Genomic DNA, 19918 nt, shown 5'->3' with positions numbered 1-19918 from the left:
ATCGACTACCGTGCACTGAACAAGAATACCATCAAGAATAGGTTCCCTATACCTAGAATTGATGATATTATGGACAAATTAGAAGGAGCAGCTATGTTTAGCAGGATAGATCTAAAGAGTGGGTACCATCAGATCCGCATTAGATCAGAGGATGTGCACAAGACTGCTTTTAGAACGACGTTTGGCCTTTACGAATTTTTAGTGATGCCCTTTGGTCTCACAAATGCTCCTGCTACGTTTAATAGGATGATGGACAGAATTTTCCGTCCACACCAGCAGTTTGTTGGTACATTCTTTGATGACATGATAGTCTATTCAAAGAATGAAGAGGAGCATAGGCATCACTTGGCCATTGTGTTCAAAGAGCTACGCAGTCATAGGTTGCTCATCAATGCAAAGAAAAGTGAGTTTTTTCTGGAAGAGATTCACTTTCTGGGACACATTGTCTCAAAGGATGGTGTCAGAATGGATCCTGCAAAAGTTGAAGCGATCAAGTCATGGCCAAATTTGAAGACGGTGCATGATGTCCGAAGCTTCTTGGGACTATGCTCCTATTACAGAAGGTTTATCCGAAATTTCGCTGAGATTGCTTCACCTTTACATGCTCTTCAAAAGAAGGCAGTCACCTTTAGATGGACACAAAAAGAGATTTCAGCTTTTAATCTCTTAAAGGAAAAGATGACTTCGGATCCAGTCATTGTGTTGCCAGATCTTAGGAAGTCATTTGTGGTCCAGTGTGATGCCTGCGGTAGTAGCATTGGTGCTGTGCTAATGCAAGATGGCAGGGTAGTAGCCTATGAGAGCAGAATTTTGCAAGGGCCAGAGATGACCATGCAGGTCTATGAGAAAGAGTTACTGGCTGTGATTCATGCGCTCTTAAGTTGGAAACACTACCTGCTAGGTGCAGACTTTGTTGTCCAAACGGACCATCAGACCTTGCGATACTTCTTGACACAGACAAAGTTATCTGAGAAGCATATGCGATGGGCAAATATCTTGTCCATGTTCCATTTTCAGATTGTGCATGTGGAAGGCAAGAAGAACGTTGTGGCTGATGCCTTGTCTAGGAAGCCACAAATTTCAGCTGTGTCAATTCCTTATCATCATGAACTTGATGATATGAGAGAACAGTATGCAAATGATGAAGATTTTGCAAGGGTCTTCGAGCAACTAATGGATGGACAACGTCATGAACACTATCTTCTTAAAGACGGGTTCATGATGATGCATGGCAGATTGTGTGTCACAAAGCCATTGCGACGCAAAGTTATGGAAGAGAGTCATGTCCCACCGTATGCAGGGCATCGTGGTATCGATGCTACAGTTAAAGCGGTTGAGACATTCTTCTATTGGCCTACATTGAGAAGAGATGTGGATGCCTTTGTGCGAGAATGCCTAATATGCCAAAAGGTCAAGTTTGACAGGCAAAAGGCACCAGGGTTATTGCAACCACTACCTATTCCAGATAAACCATGGGAAAGTATTGCTATGGATTTTATCTTTGATCTTCCAAGAACGCAGACAGGAAATGATGGTATTTGGACCATTATTTGCAGATTCAGCAAACAGGCTCATTTTATTCCTGTCAGGAAGAAGATAAAGCCAGATCAGATGGCACGCTTGTTTATGAGCAATATTTTCAAGTATCATGGCATGCCACAGTCGATTATTAGCGACCGTGATCCACGCATGACTAGTTTGTTCTGGAAAGGCTTGTTTGAGAATATGGGTACCACGCTCAAATTCTCTTCGTCATTTCATCCTCAAACAGATGGGCAGTCAGAAGAGGCAAATTCTACTGTCCTAGATCTGCTGAAGTGCTATGTGTCAGAGCATAAAGGAAAGTGGGAGCAGTATTTGCCATTGGTGGAGTATGCATACAATAATACAGTGCATTCATCAACTGGCAAGGCACCCTTTGAGATAGTTGAAGGTGGCAAGAAAGTTCCTCCCATACTGCATACAAAGGACAAGATATTTGAAGCAGATAAGTATGTTCAAGACATGGATGAAATGTACAAGAAGGTCAAAGTGGCCTTAGAAAGGACTCAGGCAAAGCAAAAGAAAGCAGCTGATCGTCACCGTCGTGAAGTGGTATATTCACTTGGTGATTGGGTGCTTCTACGGTTTGAAAAGGCAAGGTTAAAGAAGATGAAGGGCAAGGAAAGACTCTTTCCAAAGCTCAGCATGCGTTACTATGGGCCTTTTCAAGTATGCGACATAATCAGTGATGTTGCATATAGGCTGAAATTGCCTGACAGTTGGAAGATTCACAATGCGTTTCATGTGAGTCTTCTCAGACCCTATGTGGGTGATGTGCCAGAAGATATGCCAGCTGAAGATCAGCCGGAAGTCGAGGAACTTGACGAGATCTTGGTCCCTGAACAGATTTTGGCACACAAAGAAAGGAAAGTGAAAGGCAAGGTTGCTAGGCGTTACTTGGTAAAGTTCAGAAACTATCCACCAATGGATGCTAAGTGGATGGAAGAAGGTGAACTTGCAGAGTCACCAACTGTGTTATCACTTTACCTGGAAGCCTTCGATTTGCAACCTACCTTGACCCCTTGAGTTTCAAAGCTAAATGGATTGTCAGTGTGACAATGGCTTCTGAAACAAATGATGTACATGGTATTTAAAGTGAGCTCAAATGAAATACCTGTTACATGAATGTTAGAGCTGTACAGATTGTCAGTTTGGCAATTGCTCTTATGGAATGTCCAAAAGTTTGGTTAGTGCTATAGAAGTGAGTATTTCTTGTCAGTTTGTCAAGGATACAGTGATTGCTTCTATTGAAGAGTACATGTGTAACTGCATTCTTAAACTGTCGGTTTGGGTATGCTCGAAAGTGTTACGGGATCCAACGTGTACTATAAGACAGTGGCAAAATGTGCAGCTACCATTTTGTCATTGGAAAGTTAGTGACTCAAAGCAATGGCAGAGTGCGAAGCTACCACTATGTCATTGGGACAGGGTTCACACGCAGGCAATACATGAGTCGACGAGGTGTTGAATACACCAGGGTTGACAATGAGCATGTATGTGTCATACATGTGTCGACAGGTGTTGAATACATCAGTGTTGACAGTAAGCATGTACGACATAGATGCAAACGAGGACGTTTGAGATTTCAAGAGGGGGGTATGTCACCAGCGTGTGACTACTATCTATCCTTTTTGTTGATTTCTTTCTTATTATCTATTTACTTTCACTTTTTGGAAACACCCCTCGGGAAATCTAACTGCCCTGCATTGCATAGCTAGTGTGGAACTGTCCAGAGGGAGTCCAGGCCTGAGGGCAAGAGAGCACTAAGGTTGGACAAGGACTATGGTTAGCCAAGTGGGGTCATTGACTAGCCAAAGTGGAATCCTTTGCTACAGAGGCTACATTTCAGTTTTGGATGTGGCCGCAGTGTACAAAGAGGGTCGGATGACCTAGAAAGATACAATGGCAGCATCTCCTAAAATTTAGGGAACTGCTATTTTGGGACCTGAAAATGTCTTCGCGTCATTACGTGCAGTTTGACATGGGGATCATTTTGTTACTCTGTGGCCAAGTCAACAGAGGCTGCAGGTGAGATATTTTTAGACCCGAGGGTCTAAAGCGGGAAAATGCACAAATGAGTGACACTTGGCACTCTGAGGCCAGTTTACTACTTATAGAGAAGGCAAAAACGTGATTTATAGCTGGGAGGCTCATTTTGCAAGTCTCTGTCACAGGTTAAGAGCTATGGAGTGCTTGCTTTCCCTCTTATGCACAGTGCGGTGCCAGGAGTGATGCCCTGCACGCTACGCACTGCCCTCTCTCTCCCCTTTGGCAGTATGTTATGCCCCTCTAGTGGGCTCTTCATTTGACCAATGTACAGTTGTGTGGGTTCATGCGCGATTGCCGAGGCAAGAGCCTCTTGCACAGGTACTGGATTAGCTAGCGGCTAATCCCCCCGCAGGTACAGGTGAATTCGGAGAGGTTTCACGCCAGAAATCTCGTCCGATTCAAAGGGCAAGTAGCCCTACAGGTGCGGGAGCTCGAGGACTTGCTAGGGATGCGACCGGCACGCGAAACGGAGCCCGAAACAGTGAATTACAGCCTGCTGTGTATTTTTGCAGGTTTAGGGTTTTGGCCCTAAACGGACCCTAATACCCCCAGGAGGTTCGGGGACGCAAGGGGACCGCTGTACAGGCGATCTGGAGCATTTTCAGGGCTGAAAACAGAGAATTCAGCGTGCTGCAGATTCTCGCCAGGTTTTGCAAAGTGCCCGTATGCGTCGGAAAAGTCAGTCAATGCGTGGGAATACTGACCGTGAAGGATTCTAGTACAGTTATGCTGCCGAAATCGAGCTGGAACAGTGGAAATTCAGCCGAGTTTGTGCGGGGCAGCTTGTAGGAACCACAGCGTTTATTCCCTCTTTTGAACAATAAAGAAATACCGAAAGGGGCGCCTAAGTTAGGGGCCAATATGGTGTCTGTCTACTCATACAGGTGCAATCTAGCAGCCTGTATCCCTCTCCCCTTTGTTGTGTCTTGAAAGTACAGGTAAAATAGACGACTAATAATGGGTGAAAGCTAAATCAAGGTTTAAAGTAAAGTCTACCGCCCTTTTTGGATTGAACAGGCCGGTTTCAGACATACTCCCCTATTGAAAGAATTATAATTGCCCTCGATTATGCCTGCAAAACAGACAGAGGCCATAAACCATTTCAACAGACATTGACTCTAAGTACCGACGCTCTAGACACGACACATCTAGCACTTATACCAAGACAACAGTCACATCACTGCACATGACATCACTGGACATCACATGACAAATCAATCACAGAAAAATTCATTCCAAATCTCAGACCATGACTGTGAGCAACGTATTTAGTAATCGCATCTAGATCCATCTCGGACCTCATTGATGTCGGATTAACTAATCCCATATTGCGATGATGTCTATAAAGATTTTCGACTCAAGCACTATCGTGTGGGAGTAGTCATTCGCCTCAAGCACTGTCGTGTGCGAGAAATCATATTTGGGGATCCCATTTCGAAGTACTTCTCTCATAAAGTCATTCAACAGAATATTGTCAGCCCATTAGTATCCCTTAAACCCAAAGGAAAATGAGTGACTTTATTCCATCCAAGTAATTTGTGAGACAAAGGAGTGGAGTAACTCCCCTCTAGATCCATCCAAGTAATCTAGATCCATCCCGGACCTCACTGATGTCGGATTAACTAATTCCATATTGCGATCATGTCTATAGAGATATTCGACTCAAGCACTATCATGTGCAAGTAGTCATTCGCCTCAAGCACTCTCGTGTGCGAGAAATCATTTTCGGGGATCCCATTTCGAAGTACTTCTCTCATAAAGTCATTCAACAGAATACTGTCAGCCCATTAGTATCCTTGAAACTCAAAGGGAAATGAGTGACTTTATTCCATCCAAGTAATCTGTGACAAAGGACTGGAGTAACTCCCCTCTTGTGCAATCGCGCTTGCACCAGATTCAATCTGCTGATCTGTGGGAACTATTGGAATAGCCACTACTAGATCAAAAGCGTCGAGGTAAAGTTCCAAATCCGAGGAGTATTTGCTAGGTCCTCTTCTCCATTCATTTCACATTCAATGCTGGATGGTTCTTATTTAAGATCCACCGTTCACGAGGGAGCGTAGAGAGGCGTTCCTTCGAATCTGGCGCCCTGGGTCTTTCTTCACCATGGTCCGGGGTGTGCTCAGATGGCACTACCGTCCACATGTGTGGCTTTTCCCTCCTCCCATCTCCTGATTTAGCCCTCATTGTATATATGATGTTTTTTCATTGGGAGAGTCTCCCCTTATGATTGTTGTAGCCCTCTCTAGTAGAGGTGGTTGTAGCTTTATGGGTAGTTTCATTAACTAATAGAAGGATCTTTTTCTCCGAAAAAAAAAAAAAGATCCACTGTTCACTTTACCGTCTTGGAAAGTCAGTATTTGTTCCTGAACGAGTATCTTCTCGCTCTTTTTTCAATTCAGGTTCATCCGGGAGCTATGACAGCTCCAAAGCCATCATCATCAGCTCATTCATAATCGTGTTATATGCTCACAAATAATCCAAAAATTTAAATTCTTCTTCCGAAAAGTTTTATTTCATAAATGTCTATAGCAAATATAATGCTAATTCATCCATAATGTTCTATAAAAAATATGTTCTGGAACGAGTATCTCCTCGTTTCGCTGTGTTTCCCTTCTGTCACTCATCCTTATTCTTGTGCCTTGTTGGGGCACCGTGCAACAATATGTCCTTGTTCCCCCCCATTCAAAACACTTTCCTGTTTTGAAATATTCATCTTTTTTGTGTCAGACGAGATCGTGGATCTGTTTGTCGTCTGTTTCGCTGTGTTTCCCTTCTGTTAGTCATCCTTATTCTTATGCCTTGTTGGGGCACCGTGCAACAATATGTCCTTGTTCCCCCCCATTCAAAACACTTTCCTGTTTTGAAATATTCATCTTTTTGATCTTGTGTCAGACGAGATCGTGGATCTGTCTGTCGTCTGTTTCTACTTGTCGAAGGTTTATCTGGTGGGTAAGTCAAGTTACCCGAATGCATAGCGAATCCCCGCTTAGCATGTCCCATGAATTATTGAATGGACCCTGGCTTCTTCTCAAGACAGTAGTCTCGATGTTACAGACTTGGACACTCCAAGTCAAGATTCTACTGCGACACCACAAGAATACACTTCAAAACAGTGCATAGTTCACAATTGATCGACATTGGCTCGGCGGAGTTCCGTGCCTAAAGATATTGGCCCCAAAGATTGACGTCCCTTTCGGTATTTCTTTTTGTATTAATCTGCAACTCAAAGTACAAGCGAGTAGTCGGGACTCACTCTTAGACTCTGCGTCCAGATGCTCTGAGAAGTGAGAGCCCAAACTACATATATATAGATTCACAAGGGATGCTAAAAGCAGAGCCCAAAAGCTTCAAAATCAAAAGCTTAAAAATAAAGCAAAAGAACCCTCTCTCTCTCTCTCTCTCTCTCTCTCATCTTCTTCCGTAGCAAAAGCAAAAAAGTTCTCTCTCTCTCTCTCTCTCTCTCTCAAATTGCGTAGGCAAAAGCAAAAGCTGCCTGTCGTAAAATTTGCCGCGATTTACGGGTTGCCACATCAACAGTACGGACTTTTCGGATTTTTCGTTGCATTTTGCGGGGCCTGTCCGTACGGAGCTTGCCACGCCACTGTCTACATTTCTGGGAGTTCCCCTCGGAGAGGGTGTGTGTGTATGAGTGTACTGGCTGCCATGTCACCAATTTGTGACATACCCCCCTCTTTAAAGCATTGTAATCGCCCTCGATTATGCCTGCAAAACAGACAAAAGCCATAAAGTGTCTTAGCAGACACTGACTGTTAGTACCGACGCACTAGGAACACACATCTAGCACATGTACGACAGTCACATAACAACACATCACTGGACATCACATGACAAATCACATTCAACATTCATTTGGATCTCAGACCATGATTTATCGGCAATGCAATAAGCAATCGCATGTAGATCCACTCAGGACCTCATAGATGCTTGATTGACTAATCCCTATTGCAACCATGTTTATCGAGATCATTCATACCAAAATGTTGCAGTCATTTTCTCTATCAGTTACCGCACTTGTAAACAAGTCAAGAACAGATCAGTTTCATATTATCCGGAATTCCATTTCATAAAGTCATACAACAGAATACTGTTAGCTCTCAGTATCCCTAAAGCTCAAAGAGACATCAGTGACTCTAGTATAAAAAATCGAGGCATCCGTTGACAAAGGAGCGAGTAACTCCCCTCTTGTGCATACCCAGTGCACCATATATCCGACCAAGCTGAATGCGGGGTTCCATTTGGTATAGACTATGCTAAACCAAAAGCTTTAAGGTAAAGTTTCACAATCTGAGGAGTATCTACTAGGTCCTCCTCCTCCATCCACTTCGCATCCAATGCAGGATAGTTCTTGAATTTAATCAAGAACCGCCTTCTCACTTTACCCTTATTCTTTCTGTCCTTATGTGCCAATATCTGTTCAGGAACAAGGATCTCCTCGTTTTCTTCCACTTCGGGTTGCTCATCAGGCTCCCCATCTTTGGGCACATCACCTTTAAAAGGTTTCAAGAGACTTACATGAAATGCATTGTGAATCCTCCAAGTGTCAGGCAGCTTTAGTCAGAAGGAGACATCATTTATCTTTTCGAAGATTTGGAAAGGTCCGTAGTATCGCATACTAAGCTTTGGAAAAAGCCTCTCCTTTCCCTTTTTCTTTCTCAGGCGTGACTTCTCAAAACGTAAGAGCACCCAATCATTCTCCTTCAATTTCAAATCGCGACGATGGCGATCTGCTGCCTTTTTCTGTCTTTCCTGAGATTTCTGCAAAGCCTCGCGGACCTTGGCAAAAGCCGTGTCCAAGTCGCGTGTGTATTCATCAGCTTCAAAAATCTTATCTTTCGTGCTTAGAAAGGGTGGAACATTTGCAACACCTTCAATAATCTCAAATGGCGCCTTCCCCGTCGAAGAGTGTACCGTGTTGTTGTATGCAAATTCCACCAAAGGTAAGTACTTTTCCCATTGAGTCTTCTGATCCGAGATGTAAGACTTCAACAAATCTAGTATCATTGAATTAACAATCTCAGATTGCCCATCAGTTTGCGGGTGGAAAGATGACGAGAACTGCAACCGCGTGCCAATGTTCTCCCAAATTGCCTTCCAAAAGTGAATTTGGGGTCCCTGTCGGAGACAATCGTCTCGGGCATGCCATGTAATCTAAAGATTTGGGCCACAAACAGTCTCGCTAAGTGATCCGGCTTGACTGTTTTCTTCAGTGGAATGAAATGAGCCTGCTTGCTAAATTTGTCAATAACAGTCGAGATACCATCGTGACCACTCTATGTTCTCGGGAGATCAAAAATGAAATCCATTGCAATACTTTCCCAGGGGCGGGTGGGTATGGGCAAAGGTTGTAACAATCCCTGTGCTTTATGCCTGTCAAACTTGAGCTTCTGGCATACTAAGCAACTGCGCACAAACTCGTCCACATCCTTCTTGAGTCTCGGCCAAAAGAGGTATCTCTACCCCTTTCAAGGTGGTAGCAATGCCGCGGTGAGCCGTAAAAGGTGGACAATGGCATTCGGTCATACCCCTCAATGGCTGTGTAACGCACAATATGGTTTTCCTCATCAAGTAGCCATCCCGAATGGAATATCCCGCTACTGTTTCCCCACGCTTTGGCAATACAAAACCTTAGTCGCCACTCCTCTTAGCCTTTGAAAATCGGCTCTTAAGTATCTACACCCACGGCTCAAAGTGGTTAATTATAGAGAGTAGAGGAGTAGGTCTAACATAGCAGAGTTGCCAAGGGCTAGCTCCTTTCGGACTTCTTATGGCTCAATAATGGTAAAGCCGTAGGCAAGTATATTCGTGGCATATTGATCGACCATATCCTTGAAGCTCCTATGATGTATCACGGAAATAGCCAGAACCAATGGCTTCCAAGACAAAGCATCTGCCACCAAATTCTTCTGTCCCTACACATGGCAATCTGGAAGTGAAACTGTGACAAGATGTTCGCCCATCGCATCTGCTTTTCCGATAGCTGCTTCTGTGACAAGAAGTAGCGTAAACTCTGATGGTCTGTAAAGACAATAAAATCCTCTCCGAGTAGGTAATGTCGCCACTGAGTAAGAGCATGGATAACCGCCAAAAGCTCTTTCTTATAGATCTGTGCTCTCAATTCCGGCCTGGAGAACAATCGGCTCTCGTAGGCAATGACATGGCCTTCTTGCATTAAGACCGCACCCAGACTATGACCACACGCATCACAATATACTTCAAATGACTTGTGCAAGTCCGGCAAAGTCAAAATTGGTCCCGTAGTCAATTTCTCTTTCAATGTCTGAAAGGCAGTCACCTCTGTGGATCCCCACGAGAAAGGGACTCCTTTCTATGTCAAAATATGCAAAGGGGAAGAAACCTTTGCAAACTTTCTAATGAGCCGCCTGTAGTACAAACACAATCCCAAGAAGCTTCTAACTTCATGGACATTTTTCAAATCAGGCCAATCACGGATAGTCTCGATCTTGACCGGGTCCATCTGCACTCCTGTTGCTTAGACAATGTGTCCCAAAAAGTGTATCTCTGATAGGAAAAATTCACTTTTCTTCGCATTAATCACCAACTTGTGATCTCGTAATGCCTGAAAGACTTGAAGCAGACGTTCTCTATGTTCTGCCTCATCTTTGAAGAAAACAATGATGTCGTCAAAGAAAGTGCCAACAAATAGTCTAAACTCTCAAAAAATCTTGTCCATCATCCGGTTAAATGTTGAAGGAGCATTGGTTAGGCCAAAAGGCATCACAAAAAACTCAAATAACCCAAAAGTCGTTCGAAAAGTTGTCATGTAGACATCTCCCGACGCGATTCGGATATGATGATATCCACTCTTCAAGTCGATCCTGCTAAAGCATGAGGATCGCTATAGTCGGTCAAGTATATCATCGATTCTAGGAATCGAAAATCTGTTCTTGGTGGTGATTTTGTTGAGAGCTCTATAATCGATGCACTTTCTCCAAGATCCGTCTTTCTTCAAAACCAACAACACTAGAGAGCAGTACGGTGAAGTACTAGGCTGGACAAGACCCTTTTTTAAGAGGTCTTTCACTTGGTTCATAATCTCTTCGTTCTGGGCTCGGCTCACACGGTAAGGTGGCCGGTTCGGTGGTGTGCTTCCCGGTATCAGATCAATAGTATGATATTCAGGACGAGCGGGTGGTAACTCGCCTGGCAGGCCCTTTGAGAAGCAATCGGCATGAGTGTGGAGAAAATCTTGGCGTTTTTTTATCAAGTTTAGACATATTTGTCCTATGTTCATCATTCATCTCTCTCAAAAAGATCGAGTAAACAAACAGACTGGATTTCATTAATTTTGAAATGGCCAAAGCCGATACAATAGGGACGGACTCGCCCTTAAGTTTTACATCAAATACAATGGTTCTGCCCTTCTCTGTGGTCAAAGTCGTTTTTCTTGCCCGACAGTCGACCACGGCGTTGTTCTTGTGGTACCAGGGAATTTCCAAGAGGACATCACAACCTTCCAAAGGCATTATGTAGAAGTCCTCATGTCCCAAATATCCCCGACAATGCAACCAAAGTTTGCCAATGACAGGTGTGATGGCTACGTCCCTACCGGGTTCGCGCTAGAACTGCCTCTTCTAGTGGTCCCATCCGATCGGGTGTGATCTCGAGCCGCGCCGCCAATTTAGGTGAAATGAAGTTGGCCTTGGCTCCTTTATCAAAGAAGATCAGGGCTTCTTGGTCTTTTACTTTGCCCCAAGCTCGGCAAAGTTCTGTACTCTCGTCCATCGTGCTTGGGTCAGTAGCCACGCAATCTAGAACCAGTCCTGTTTTCATCTTGCCTTTTCGTCCACGTTTGTCAGTTGCTCTCGAACTCTCAGGCCTTTCATTGTCCTTGTCGTTTTGTTCTTTCGGTGCCTTTTTAGGGCACTTCGCGGAAATATGCCCAGTTTCCTCGCATCCAAAGCAGTTGCCCTCCTTGATGTAGAGAGCCCTCTCTTGAGGAGTGAGTTTGGGTCGTGCATCCTTGTCTTTCTTTTCTGGGTTGCTATTTCTACTTTCATTTTTCGAAGTCCGTTCGGCCCTTTGCGTCATGATTTCATCTTTGGGGTAGGTCAAACTGCTTGAGTGAATGGCAAAACCCCGTTTCGCATGACTCATCAGCTCCTGAATAGAAGCTGACTTTTTTCTAAGCAGTGATCTCGGATCTCTGTAGGAAGACCGAAGGTAAACTGCTCAATCTGTTTTTTGAACGAGATCTTCTTAAATGAAGAGGCGGGTAGAAAAGAGCTCCAGAATCTCTCGCAATAAGCGTCCACTGTATCCTTCTTGGTCATCCAAAGATGGTTCCATGCAGTTCGTATGTCACGTTCATACTCTCGAGTCAACCAAGAAGAAATAAAAAGCCTTTTGAATTTCAGCCATTTAACTGGCGCTGTCTTGTTTAATAGAAGTGTGGACCACCAAGTTCGAGCATTTCCCAAGTAAGAGGCAGCCCTCCGAATCTTGGAGTGCTCTGAGTAACGCCCTCCTGAGAAAGCTATGTTTAATTGCTGTATAAAAGACAAAGCCTTCGAAGTATCTCTATAACCAGAAAATGTGTCAAATTTAATTGACTGCCCACCTTCCTAAACTCTCGGACTTTCTTGCTTTTATCTTCCAGAAAGTCATACTGGTTGGCTTTATAAAAATTCTTCTTCTTTGCGTAAAAGCTGTTGTCATCAGAGTCCGAAGTATCTGAAGACGAGTTTTATGTAGAATTGTCAGCAATTGGGCGAGATTTATGCTTCTTTGCCTTTTTCTTGCCCTTTCCGAAGCTTTGCTTTTTGCTTCGCTTTTTGCCCTTTCTATCTTCTTCGCTCGAGTCAGAGGAGCTAGAAGAACTCGAAGAAGAAGAAGAAGAAGAAGAAGGAGAAGAACTGGGTACTCCTTCAAATCGAACACGCTTCTTTCGCTTTCTTGCCGATGCAAATGTAGACTGACGACCCAAATAACCCGGGAAGTCAGTGCCTTTCTTCTGCTTTTTGTCATGCTTTTTAGCTTTGTTTTGCTCATCAAAAAGTTGAGAAATCCGTGCATCAACCACCTCTTCTAATTCTTGCTCTGTATACATTCTAGTAGTAGGAGGTTTCTTTAGGGCCAGTTTGAGGGGTGGTTCTGTGGTCTGCCGCCATTGTGAATGCACCTCGTCGAAGGAGGTTTGGCTCATAAATTTTGCAAATTTCGGATCTTTCGCAAAATTTAGCATCATCTTTGTTGCATCGCCGATCAATCGTCGATGCTCCATCTCTTCAATCTCCACCTGAGTAGTCCGAGGCGGGCCATACTCCTCGCGTGAATCCTCGTTGTGATCTCTTCCCGCATCTCCGGATGCAAAGAAAGTCGACTCATCTCTGTCTGAAGTCATAAGTGCTGCGTAAAAAGGATCGGATTTTCCGTAGAAGAGAAATCAGCCGTGCTCTGATACCACTGTAACAGACTTGGACACTCCAAGTCAAGATTGTACTGCGACACCACAAGAATACACTTCAAAACAGTTCACAGTTTACAATCGATTCGACATTGGCGTGGCGGAGTTCCGTGCCTAGAGATTATGGCCCCAGAGACTGGCCTCCCTTTCGGTATTTCTTTTTGTATTAATCTGCCACTCAAAGTACAAGCGAGTAGTTGGGACTCGCTCTCAGACTCTGCGTCCAGATGCTCTGAGAAGTGAATGCCCTAACTACATATATATAGATTTACAAGGGATGCTAAAAGCAGAGCCCAAAAGCTTCAAAATCAAAAGCTTAAAAATAAAGCAAAAAAACCCTTCCTCTCTCTCTCTCTCTCTCTCTCTCTCTCTCTCTCTCTCTCTCTGATCTTCTTGCGTAGCAAAAGCAAAAGAGTTCTCTCTCTCTCTCTCTCTCTCTCTCTCTCTCTCTCTCTCTCTCAAATTGCGTAGGCAAAAGCAAAAGCTGCCTGCCGTAAAATCCGCCGCGATTTACGTGATGCCACGTCATCAGTACGGACTTTCCGGATTGTGCGCTGCATTTTGCGGGGCCTGTCCGTATGGAGCCTGCCACGTCACTGCCTGCATTTTCGGGAGTTCCCCTCGGGGAGGGTGTGTGTATGAGTACCGGTTGCACGTCACCAATTTGTGACACTCGAATTTCTTTGGGAGGTCCACAACAAAACCTCTCAATCTGCTCCTTAAAACTGATCTTCTTGAAAGAAGAGATCGGAAGGAAAGTATCCCAAAATCTTTCACAGTAATCATCCAAAGTGTCACCCCTAATCATCCGAAGATGGTTCTAGTCGGTTCTCACACCTCGTTTATACTCTTGAGTGAGCCATGAAGAAATAAAAAGTTTCTTGAGTTTTAGCCACTTTGTCGAGCTTGTTTCCTTAACCATAGAGTGGACCACCATGTCCGTGCATTGCCTTTCAGAAAGGATGCTGCCCGTCTAATCTTGGAGTGCCCCGTGTAGCGGCCTCCAAAAAATGCTATGTCAAACTGTTGGATAAAGGCTAAGACTTTTGGAGCATCTCGAAATCCTGAAAAGGTTTCAAAACTTTACGGCTTGTCCACTTCTTTGAAGTCCTTGGCCTTCTTGCCCTTGTCGTCGAGTAAATCATACTGATTAGCTCTGTAAAAGTGCTTCCTTTTTGAATAAAACGTATAGTCCGTTTGCCGTTTCTTGCCCTTTCTGTCGTCATCACTCAAGTCAGAAAAGGATGAGCTATTCGAGATGTCAGAAGAAGATTAGGACGAACTAGAAAATGCTTCAAAGCGTACACACTTCTTCTATATTCTTGCTTTCTCAAAAGAGGATTTTCGGCCCAAGTAACCAGGGAAGTCAACTCCCTTGTTATGTTTCTTCAACTGCTTCTCCTTTGACCCAAATAGTTGGTTGACTTGCTTTTCAAAAATGTCCTCAAGTTCATCTTCAGTAAATATCCTTGGGACATGAGGTTTCTTGATTGCCGGTTTTATTGGTGACTCAATGGCTTTTTGCCAATGAGTATGCACTTCATCCATCGGGTGCTGGGTCAAAAATTTGGCATACTGTGGATCCTTGGCAAACTGAAGCATTTGCTTTGCGCACTCGTTGACCTGCTGTTGACGTTGCATCTCCATGAATTCATACTGTGAAGGCTGCGGTGGCCCGTACTCGTTCCCTGCTAATTCGCTTGAATTTTTCGTACCGCCTCTCGCTTCGGAGATGAGAGAGAGAGAGAGAGAGAGAGAGAGAGAGAGAGAGAGAGAGAGAGAGAGAGAGAGAGAGAGAGAGTCAATCAACCTTGGCAATGAATAAGTGAATGTGTATACAATGGAGGCAAGGGGTTGCTTATATAGCAACCTGAGACTTTGACAAATAAGTAAAATAAACACCTAAAAGCCAAACTAAATAATGGGATCACATTGGGCAGTTCACTTGAGATGCCAAAACTCTAACAAAGGTCTCATCAAGAGGCAATCAAAATCAGGGTCTCCAAGGGTCGTGGAAGACTTGGGAGCGGAAGCCCCCTCTGAAGGTAAAATCTCGTCGAAGACAACATCACGGCTGAGTACATCCCTTTTTTCTGGATCATAGAGTCGATATCTATTGGAAAGAGAGTTGTAGCCGACAAAAATCATTCTCCGGGTCTTGGGGTCAAACTTCCTTGTTTGCTTATTCGGTACATGGACATAGGCATCACTTCCAAAATCCGAAAGTGGGAGATGTCGGGCTTCTTACCAAATAGGCTTCAAACGGTGTCTTCTTAGGAACTGGAGAGGTTGGAGAGATCGGTTTATGGTATGGACAGCCATCGCAACTGCCGCTTCCCATAAGGACTTTGACAAGTCTTGATGCTCAAGCATGGTCGGTGCGATTTCTACCACTGTCCTATTCTTCCGCTCTACAACTCCATTCTCTGAAGGTGATCCGGTATTCGCAAGCCTTCGCTTGATGCCATGGTCCGCACAAAACTAAATAAAAGCATTGGAAGTGAACTCCCCAACTTTGTTCGATTGAATAGTCATCTACGCTTGATTGCTGTCCTTCTCCACAAGAGAGCGCCAATTCTTGAAGAGGCCAAATGCCTCGTGCTTGTGCTCTAGATACTAGAAAGTATACCCAAGTAAAGTGGCTGAAAACATCCACCAACAACATGAAATAGAGAGCCTTGCCGAGGGAAGGGGTCTGCATAGGTCCACAAAGGTCGGTGTGAACCAACTCCAAAACGGCAATGGCTCCGTGTGTTGCAAGCCTCTGAGTAGATCCTCGATGTTGCTTAAGGCATTTCCCATGCTTACTCCCAACATCCGGTAAGCCTAGTAGCATCTCCTCACGGAAAGCAAGCCGAAGAGCATCATTGTTCAAATGTCAAATCTGTAATGCCATAGATAACCTGTGGGTATCAGTGTTGTTGAAGAAAGAGCATGGAGCTTGTAGAGTCCGTTCTCCACCGAGCTTCCTCTGACCTCTTTGCTAGATTGCCGATCTGGCGTCCCAGAGGGTGTAGCGTAAAACGCGGAAGTCCGTACAGTGCCACGTCAACAATCATGGAAAACGCGGAGTGTCTGTACAATAGTGACATATCATCATCTCTTCACAAATTTGAGTCTTTTGCTTTGTTTTTAAGGGTTTTAGGCCCCTTGGCCGGGTTTGGAGGGGCTAGGTTTCTTGATTGTTTTAGGCCTCTTGACCATAAACTGGAAGTCGGTAAACTTCGTCTGCTTCTCTTCATTAGGGTTTAGGCCATGCCACATCATTAGTTTGCGACAACTGTTCTCGAAGGTTCCTACATCCAGTCTTAGAGATCCCATTACAGTTCCAAGCAGCATTGCTGAGCTTGGTCCCTTAGGCCTCGCACTGTCAGGTGGTACGCCTCTCCATAGTCACAACGCGGCCACCTAACCCTTCTCCCTTGCTGCCCTGATCTCTCGCATGATCTCCATCATGTGTGCTAGCTTTGGTGCAAGGTAAGATCATTTCCTAAGAAGACACTTGTCTTCTTTAAAGTTGGCCTCCTTTTCAAGGACTCCTTTGCTTCCATTGAGGGGAAGCGCAAAATTAGTGCCCTTTCTTTGATCGAGGATGCGCATGTATGTGCCTTTTTTTCCAATGTGTGGGTGCTGTCACCCCATCATTGGCATAAGCTCCTTAACTTCCTCATCCATGTTATCACGGTCTTTAATACTGGATACACGTACATTTATGGATTGTGTCCTCTTTGTTCTTCCTCCAACGTCGTGTTAATGATAGTTGGGTTGGGCGTAGGCTCCTTGGTCTTCTCTTTCTTTAATCCACATCTTGGCCTCTTGTCTTTGCCTCTTGCTTGAGGTCATCCGTCCTTCGTCCCATCGTACTTTTTTTTCATGCTTCTTGCAATCTCGTTGGTGATCTCTTCTTTGATGGCTTCCTTGTCAGTGAGTATCTCCCTCTCTTCTTTTGTCATAAGGGTAGCAATAGTGTCTTCTAGAAGAGAGATTCTCTCTTGGAGGCTCTCTTTCTCCACTTTCCATCTTCTCTCCCTCTCCTCATGCCTCGTGGACAAAAACAATGTTCGCTTTTTTCCATTCTTCTTCCATCTCCTTTCATTTCTATCTCCAATGTCGAAATGAGCTTGTTTGTGAGTGTGAATTTCCCCTTGCTAGCCATTTATGTGAGGAAGACATTCTCCTTTTCCCAGTCTCTATCTCTGGTTCTCTGTAAGGTGCAGTGGAAGTGATTGAAGTCATAATTCAGGATGAGTGCTCATTATGTACACAAGATTCCTTTTACTTTATATGAGAGAGGTGTGCAATAGACAAAGAGAGAGAAAAGAGAGAATGATAAGGTCCCGTCAGTGAAAGAGAGAGAAAGAAGACCAACACCAGATGCCCCTCCAAGGGCCCCCCTTTTTATTGCTAGAGAGGTATTTGCTTTAGATTGCGCAGTTGTTGCATGTATGCATCTTGGATTGTGTACATATGATGCTATAATGGAGTTGTGGTTTGGTGAAGAATCCCTATAAAAGGATGCTTGAGATGGGTATTTTGTTTGTTAAAAGATGTAGCCTGGCTCAACCCTTATGGGCAAATCTTTTCCTTTCAATTCTCTTGTACAAGTCTCATTAGCTTTTTTGTTTTTGTAATTATGCAGGAACTTCTTGCTTGGATTAGCCAAGTTCGGAAAAGGCGATTGGCGAAGTATTTCTAGAAACTTTGTGAGGACAAGGACACCTACCCAAGTAGCAAGTCATGCTCAGAAGTACTTCATCCGCCTGACGTCTATCAAGAAAGACAGGAGAAGGTCCAGCATTCATGATATCACCAGTGTGAATGGGGATGCGGTGCAGCCATGTCAAGGGCCCATTACAGGCCAAGGAGTGCAAGGCCATCCGCCTTCAAATCCTCCTGGGAGTTTTACGGAGAGTTCGCACTTTGGTGAAGCTGTCGGGCAGCCCATTTCAGGTATAATGGGATCAACGGTAGGGACTCCAGTAATGATGCCCCCTGCAAGCTTCACGGGCCCTTTTGTCTCAAGGGGACCCTTGCCAAGGCCTATGGTGCCTGGTGCACCTGTTGGTGTTATGCCGGTACCTTATCCCTTGGCCCAATCCATGCCTCCGACGGCATCACAGCAAGTAGGCTCCATTTGATACATATCTTTGTATTCTGCAGTAATTATCTTTGATTTGCAAGCAGGTGGAGTAAACACCACTCTCGCTCTTGTTCATGAAGTGTGGGTGTGTGTGCGCCCTATGTTATGCATTCCAAAGGAAAATGTCTAGATGGAAGATTGCCGCAAAGAGGCTTCCCTTCTCCCATAGTCACTTGGACATGGCTGTGCATAATTGTTTCCCTTTCTCAAACAGAAAGGTATTAATTTTCAATAAAGGTAGATCAGTAAACATGTCTTGTTCTGCCTCTGCATGTGCCACGGTAGCAATACATATGTGGTGTACAATTTTTTTTTCAAGGCATTGCATTCGACATAGTTTCTTGTAAATATCACAACAACGTGAATTTGGAGTTCTCTTGTATTCGGATTTATGTCGAGAGCCCATGATGACCCGCTCTTTGGTGATGAAATGATTCTCCTTGTCTCTGTCTTGCGGCATTCCCAAATCTCCATGCTTTCGATCTTGCTGCTCAATTCCAGAAACACGTCAAAGAATTATTCACCTTCCAACTTTTATCTCTCCTAGGGTTTGGCCGTTTTCACACTGGGCTTCCCTGTTGTAAATTCCCACCGAGCACCTGATCTTGGACAGAATACTCTATCCCTTGCCAGCACATGCCTGTTATTGGTTCATCACGACCATCTTGGCCGGATCCTTAAATTCCTTTTCTTCTAACAATTAACATGCCTGTTATTGAATCATCACGACCATCTTGGCCGGATCCTTAAATTCCTTTTCTTCAACCAATTTACATTGAAGGACAGTTGGTTTTGAGTGCCTGAAGTACTGCAGCTGTGGCTTGTCTGCAATTATATCCGGGCAAGAAGTCATAGCTCCACAAATGTGGCTAAGGTATAATAGAGTGGGAAAAGGAGCAATCAAGTTGCAATTATGTCAAGCTCCCAATTATGGTCTGGCAGACCTGTGCTCATTTTCATGTACAAAGGGAGGATACCGATGCCAAGACATTGGATGCTCGCTAAAAGGGCACTGCTACATGAGAAGATTTGGGTTTATCATTACCTTCATGACATTGGCATCCATTGGGTGGGCTTGTTCTCTAACATTGTTTCATGAAGCCAAGCGGTTTGTTATGTCACATATATATATTTCTTCAAAGATGCTATCAGCACAATCGATTTATCAGGGAGCACCGACTTCTGTTGGTGGGCCTATTTTGTATAGTTGCAGAAGCAAGAGCTTTGGCTCATGTTGATTAGAGCGCCGTTTGTGGTATGATTATTGTTCTGGAGGAATATGTGGCTCATACAGTGGCCTTCTTTGGTCTAACGTGATATATAACATGCAAAATACATGCAATGCTAGAGGCTACAGAGTCAGTTTCTAGCCTTCGTTTTTAAGAGTGACCAGCTCGAGACAAGTCATTATGATAACAACAGCTTTGAGTGTTTGTATCATGGCTGCACATTGTTTTAGAGGTACTGAATATTTGTTTACCATTGTTGCCAAAATAAATTTTTGTCGCGTTTCCACATGTTATTAAGCACTAGTCTTACTTAATGGTCCCATACGCTCACTAATGGAGGATATAAATCAAAGATGCCATGGAAGCATTGGTTTCACGCTGGCTAGGAGAATTTGTTCATTAAGACTCTCTGCAGATATCTCTGGCCCTCAACCTCAGGGAAGTGAACTTGATCATCATTGCACTCAGGTCGTGACGACAAAAAAAATGTTTGCGTGGTCTTTGGTCTTG

At 44.2% G+C, this 19918-nt stretch overlaps 1 protein-coding gene across 1 annotated transcript in view; it reads left to right on the top strand.

Annotated features, from left to right (window-relative positions):
* Positions 1–19658, top strand: part of LOC147442139 (transcription factor SRM1-like) — a 29949-nt gene extending 10291 nt beyond the window's left edge. Inside the window, exon 2 of the mRNA XM_086528429.1 lies at positions 17679–19658. Coding sequence (XP_086384555.1) covers positions 17679–18177 — 499 coding nt within the window. The 3' untranslated portion in view covers positions 18178–19658. The remainder of the gene's footprint in view (positions 1–17678) is intronic.
* The last annotated feature ends 260 nt before the right edge of the window (positions 19659–19918 follow it).

Source organism: Adiantum capillus-veneris, chromosome 14 (genome assembly GCF_014529385.1).
Source record: "Adiantum capillus-veneris isolate H3 chromosome 14, ASM1452938v2, whole genome shotgun sequence".
In the NCBI taxonomy this organism is placed as follows: Eukaryota; Viridiplantae; Streptophyta; class Polypodiopsida; order Polypodiales; family Pteridaceae; genus Adiantum; species Adiantum capillus-veneris.
This window is presented reverse-complemented; position numbering and strand designations above follow the sequence as displayed.